The sequence below is a fragment of the Rhinoraja longicauda genome, chromosome 24 (assembly GCF_053455715.1).
Source record: "Rhinoraja longicauda isolate Sanriku21f chromosome 24, sRhiLon1.1, whole genome shotgun sequence".
Lineage (NCBI taxonomy): Eukaryota > Metazoa > Chordata > Chondrichthyes > Rajiformes > Arhynchobatidae > Rhinoraja > Rhinoraja longicauda.
The window spans coordinates 16,230,322-16,236,321 of record NC_135976.1 but is presented as its reverse complement, the minus strand read 5'-3'; the positions used below and the strand labels follow the sequence as shown (position 1 = coordinate 16,236,321).

The window sequence follows — 6,000 nt, the reverse complement described above, 5'->3', positions numbered from 1 at the left end:
GCCCTTTGAATGCTGCTTCCACAGTGGTGGGGGCAGGTGGGGGGGGGGGGGGTTAATTGCCATCCTCACTCACCACTGCACCGTCTCACTTTCAGGAAGCAGAAATCTTATTTTGCCCTCTGCGGGGAAGTATTGCAGCAATGCTAACTGAAGCATTGGCAGTGAGCAAGGTACACTGAGAAATATGGATGACACTTTCTGTTTGTTGAGATAGTCTCGCTAGCCCATTTAGCTCTCCGAGGCTGCGTGCCACAACTGATTAATGGAAGAACTCAGCCCCTATCGGGACGCACACAACTCTAAAGCACACAACAGCTGCTTTTTCACTTTGGGCCTGAACACTTTCTTGGGACCTTCACAACCAATTTGACTAGGTTGAAATGCAGCCACTGTTGTGGGTTTAGTTTAGAAATACAGCATGGAAACAGGCCCTTCAACCCACCGAGTTCCTGCCGACCAGCTATCACCCGTACACTAGTTCTATCCCACACACCAGGGACAGGTTTTACAGAAGCCAATTAACCTACAAACCCGCACATAATTTGGATGAAGTAGTTGCAAAGAACATGATTAGTACGGGTGTCAAGGGTTATGGGGAGAAGGCAGGAGAATGGGGTTGAGAAGGAAAAATAGATCAGCCATGATTGCATGGTGGAGTAGACTTGATGGGCCAAATGGCCTAATTCTGCACCTGGAACTTATGAACATATTTTTAGGAAAACACATACGTTAACTTATTGACATTGCAAAGTACTTTTTCAAATTGCTTTCCTGTTAAGGAAATATTGAAAAACCAAAAAGATACTAACCATTTCACAGCATATTCTTTGAATTTTTAGTTAAAAAAGATTAAAAAGCCTTTGAGTTCCCATTTCTTTATACTGTGCATTTGCCAGATATTTTAGAAAAGGAAAAAAATGTTTTTTGATCAATATTCAAATCAATACAGAAATCATTGTAAAATGTACCAACATTTCGTCAAGATTCATCAGTGAAGCATATATGGTTATATTGTTAAAAATACTATAATGAGTGCCTGGAACATGTTATATATGTTAGTGGCATTTAAAATACTTTTGGATAGGCATGTGGGTATTCAAGGAATAGTGGAATATGCATTATGTGCAGGTAAATAAGTGCTGGTCTTGGCATCATGTTCAGCACAGACATTGTGGGCCAAAGGGCCTGTTCTTGTGATGTACTGTACTATGTTCGATGTGTCAAAACATTAGCAATGCTGTAACTGTTTCAGGCAAGTGCTTTACATTTTTGAGACATACTTCTTAAATTTACAGAGGCTAATTTAACTACACACCCGGGATGGGAGGAAACTGGAGCACCCAGAGCACACCCACGTGATCACAGAGAGCGTGCAAACTCCGCACAGACAGTAGCCGAGGTCAGGATCAAACCTGGGTCTTTGGTGCTGTGAGGCAGTGACTCTATCCTCTGAGCCACCCTGCCACCTTTCAGTGAGCATTATATTTATATTGGTTTCTTGACATGAAATTCCATCATTTTTATTTAAACTTCACAACACACAATTGCACAGTCACGTTGGTCCATCATTTTGATGCTAAATTCACTTTCAAAATACGTTAAAGGGGAAAGAATGATTCTGACCTTGAGTTAAAGATCTCATTTTATGCATTATTAATACATACTTCCTATTATGGGTTTTACATATAAAATTAAAACTGACTTAATATTTATAAAATTAAACAAGAAGATTATATCTGCTGTTTGTCGCATAAATTCATAAGTTCATAAGTTCTAAGAGCAGAGTGAGGCCATCATTTCATTCCTGGGATCATTCTTGTAAACCTCCTCTGAACCCTCTCCAACGCCACCATATCTTTCTCCAGCTATGGGGCCCACAACTGCTCACAATTCTCCAAATGCGGTCTGGCCAGAGCGTTATAAAGCCTCAGCATGACCACAAATAATCCAGGCACCAGGTCATAAGTGAAGGATGTCCAAAGCCAACTAATAAGACAATCAATAATTTTTTGAAAAAAAATGATGCTTTTAATCAGAAGAACTGGCGGCCTTTGCATTGTGCAGTTTATTGTACTCTCGGTGAAGTGCTTACAATGATAATGGAATGCACATTACATGGTTTGCATATTGCCCGTATATCCCTTGGTAGCATGTTTGCATTAAGCATACACTTACAAATGTTCACCTATTACATGTTAAACTATTACACAGAAACCCAACAAAGACAAATATTTACATTTCTTAAGGATTAAGACGTCGCTCTTATTTTTTTAACTAAAAATAGTCATTGCAAACAAATTATGTTGTCGAGAAAGTGTACCAAGTGGTGACACTTTTTATTGTGCTAAGCGATCGGATTTCTATGACAAAAGAAACAGCGATTGCAAAAACCACAATTTTCCTTTGGGGGTCTTCCATTATGATACACAGAGGACTCCAATCATAGACTGTGGTGTCCATTGACTTTAGACTTTACTTTAGACTTTAGGGATACAGCATGTTAACAGGCCCTTCGGCCCACCGACTCCGCGCCAACCAATGATCCCCGTACACTAACACGAACCTACACACTAGGGACAATTTACAATTTTACCAAAGCCAATTAACCTACAAATCTGTACGTCTATGGAGCGTGGGAGGAAACCGGAACACCCGGAGAAAACCCACATGGTCACGGGGGAACGTTCAAACTCCGTACAGACAGACTCGTAGTCAGGATTGAACCCAGGTCTTTGGCGTGGTTGGGGAGCAACACTACCGTTGCACCACTGTGCTGCCCCATTAGCATCCAAATCAAAGATAATAGAGGAACAAGATAGACCACTCGAACCTAAAAATCGTAGTACGTCATGACGCCATTTTAGTAGGCAGAAACTTGCAGAAACATTTTAAAAGAAAAATAACAAAAATCTGTGAATTGATAGATGAGATATATTCTGCATTTTATTGGTATCATCACACATACTGTTCCCCCAAATCACTGATTACACTGCGAGAGGCATAGCGAATGGCAGGTTTTGCCTACTAAAATGGCTCCTTTGCGTACTACACTTCAATATATGCGATTTCAACGGAGTGGTCCATCTTGTTTCGCTAGTATCTTTGATCCTGATAGTTCATGGACTCTACTTGAGTGGATCCATCATCTGCAAGGCAATCATACAGAAGCAGTCTTTCAGGATACCTGTAACACCTGCTTCTGTGCAACTTAAAGAGTTACACCAAACAGGCGCAGGTTCTCTTTAACTAATATCTTCTTGACCTCCTGCATAAGGAAGTGACCTCCCAAATCTCCAAGCTCACAAATCTTGCCCCAAACTCTTCACTCATTGGTCTCCCAACCTAATCCCCCCCCCCATCTCATGATCCTACGCTCTTTCGTTCGTAAGTTCATGCGTTTTAGGAGCAGAATTAGTAATTCAATCATGGCTGATCTATCTTTCTCTCTCAACCCCATTCTCCTGCCTTCTCCCCATGACCCAACTCCCTTACTAATCAAGAATCTGTCAATCTCTGCCTTAACAATATCCATTGACTTGGCCTCCGCAGCTGTCTGTGGCAATGAATTCCACAGATTCACCACCGTCCGACTAAAGAAATTCCTCCTCATCTCCTTTCTAAAGGTAGGTCCTTTTCCTTTGAGGCTATGGCCTCTGGTCCTAGACTCTCCCACTAGTGGAAACATCCTCTCCACATTCACTCTATCCAGGCCTTTCACTATTTGATAAGTTTCAATGAAGCCCCACCTCATCCTTCTAAACTCCAGTGAGTACAGGCAAACACTCATCATATGTTAACCCAATCATTCCTGGGATCATTCTCATACCTCACTCAACACTAACCCCAACACACCCAATCCCACCCAGCCATTGAAAACTCCCCACAACCAATGACTACATCCCTTGAAGGGTCTTGATCAGAAGCATCACCCAGACATGTTCTCCACAGACGCTGCCTGATCCGCTGAGTTACTCCAGCACTTTGTGTCTTTTTTTTGTAAACCAGCCTCTGCAGTTGCTTGTGACCTGATTTATATCCCTTTACCAGCAACTGGTTAGGAATTTGCAAAGATTCATGCTGTAAAATAAACTTAAAATGTTGCGGGTTCATTACACGGTGTGAGATTTTAATTGTAAGCAAATGTTTATTGTTCTTTAAGAACTTGAAGTTGTTTAAAAACAAATTTTAAAGATAATTGTTCTGTGAAACCTTACATACGTCGGATTTTTCATATGCCAGGATCACAATCCCTATCTCATACCCAAAATAACTGATTGAGTCTGAAGAAGGGTCCTGACCCAAAAGGTCACCTGTCCACGTTCACCATAGATGCTGCATGGCCGGTTGAGTTACTCCAGCACTTTGTGTCCATCACTTTCTTGTTTCTAGCACTTCACTTAACATGTGAATCTGTTAATTCACATGTTAATTGAATAACATGCATAAGTAATCCTACAACACCCATTTCTAACGCGGACATTAAAACTCTAACAATCATTTGATATTCTTACCTCTGATTGTAGAGGGCCTGCTTGAAGATTTTGCTGCACAATTTGAAAGATCAGGCATCAGCCACGTACATTTACTTTGCAGAGTGGGTGGCGATGATGGAAGATGAACTGACACATTCATCTCCCATCCCGAGGCCTTCAGTTCCCTGAAATCTGCCTCCTTTCCCCTCCCCCCCGTGACTCTTCCATTTCACACCTCTTCTCTCCATATTTGACATCCTTTTGTCTCCTTTGCACCTCTAACCTTTATCTCTTATTCCAACCATCTGCCAATCAACCCCCACCCCCCTCACCAGTATCCACCTATCACATAGATACAAAAAGCTGGTGTAACTAAGCGGGTCAGGCAGCATCTCTGCAGAAAAAGGATGGGTGATGTTTTGGGTCGGAACAACTTCATCAGACTGAAGAAGGGTCCCGACCCAAAACGTCACTCATCCTTTTTCTCCAGAGATGCTGCCTGACCCACTGGGTTACTCCAGCACTTTGTGTCTTTCTTTAGTACAAACCAGCATCTGCAATTCTTTGTTTCCACCTATCACTTGCCAGGCTTTGCCAGGCCTCCACCCATCTTTTCCAACTTTCTCACCCCTGCTCCAAAACAGACTGCGGACACGAAATATCGCCTGTCCATTCCTTCCACGGATGCTGCCTGACCCGCTGAGTTCCTCCAGCACTTTGTGTTTTGAAGTAAGTAAAATGCTCAGTAAATCCTTATTCTATGCAAGGAGGGAGCTTAAAACCACACTCGCAATTATTGTGATGAAATGCAATCACAAAAAGAATATCTGCTTATAAATGAAGTTAAGGTAAGCATTTTACAAGAAATATGAATTCAAAGCAGTGGTAAAATACAGATACTGTAAAGAACAGAGATGAGGATTTATTGATCTATCTATAATTGTTAAAAACAAGATGGAAAGCTGATATCAAAGAACCTAGCACAATAGAAAACAAAACTCTGAAAGAATTGCCAGAAATGGACAGTAATAAAAATTTGTAGGATGTTGGAAATAAGAGATTGAGCATTATCTGCATGAAGGTGTTCTGAGAAAACATTTGTCACAAGATGGCAAACTGTGATACATCGGCAAAAGTCCTTCAAATCATCAGAATGACATTAATGTTGAAACATCAGTTATTCAAGAAATGTGAGTCTTGGAAGGTTTAATGGGGCAACTTCGTCTTCAGGCAATGGTACCTCTTCTTACTGCAGTAACTTTGGAAGTTCAACCTAAAATCAGTAAAAGTATTCACATTAGAAAATCTTTCTAAATAATATCACCAAACCAACTTATCAAACTGTTAAACAAAAGATCATAAAGCCACAAAGTTCTCGGGAAGAAGGGTCCCAACCTGAAACATCAGTTGGCCATGTTCTCCAAAGATGCTGCCTAACTTGCCGAGTTACTCCAGCACTTTGTGTCCTTTTCTGTAAACCAGCATCTGCTGGTCCTTGTTTCTATATTGGTAACTTGTCCCATTGCTT

The 6,000-nt window shown here is 41.2% G+C and overlaps 1 protein-coding gene across 1 annotated transcript in view; it reads right to left on the bottom strand.

Annotated features, from left to right (window-relative positions):
- Window positions 1-2,028: 2,028 nt before the first annotated feature.
- LOC144605443 (leiomodin-1-like) overlaps window positions 2,029-6,000 on the bottom strand; it is a 28,681-nt gene continuing 24,709 nt past the window's right edge. The window contains exon 3 of the mRNA XM_078420708.1: window positions 2,029-5,745. Coding sequence (XP_078276834.1) covers window positions 5,719-5,745 — 27 coding nt within the window. The 3' untranslated portion in view covers window positions 2,029-5,718. The remainder of the gene's footprint in view (window positions 5,746-6,000) is intronic.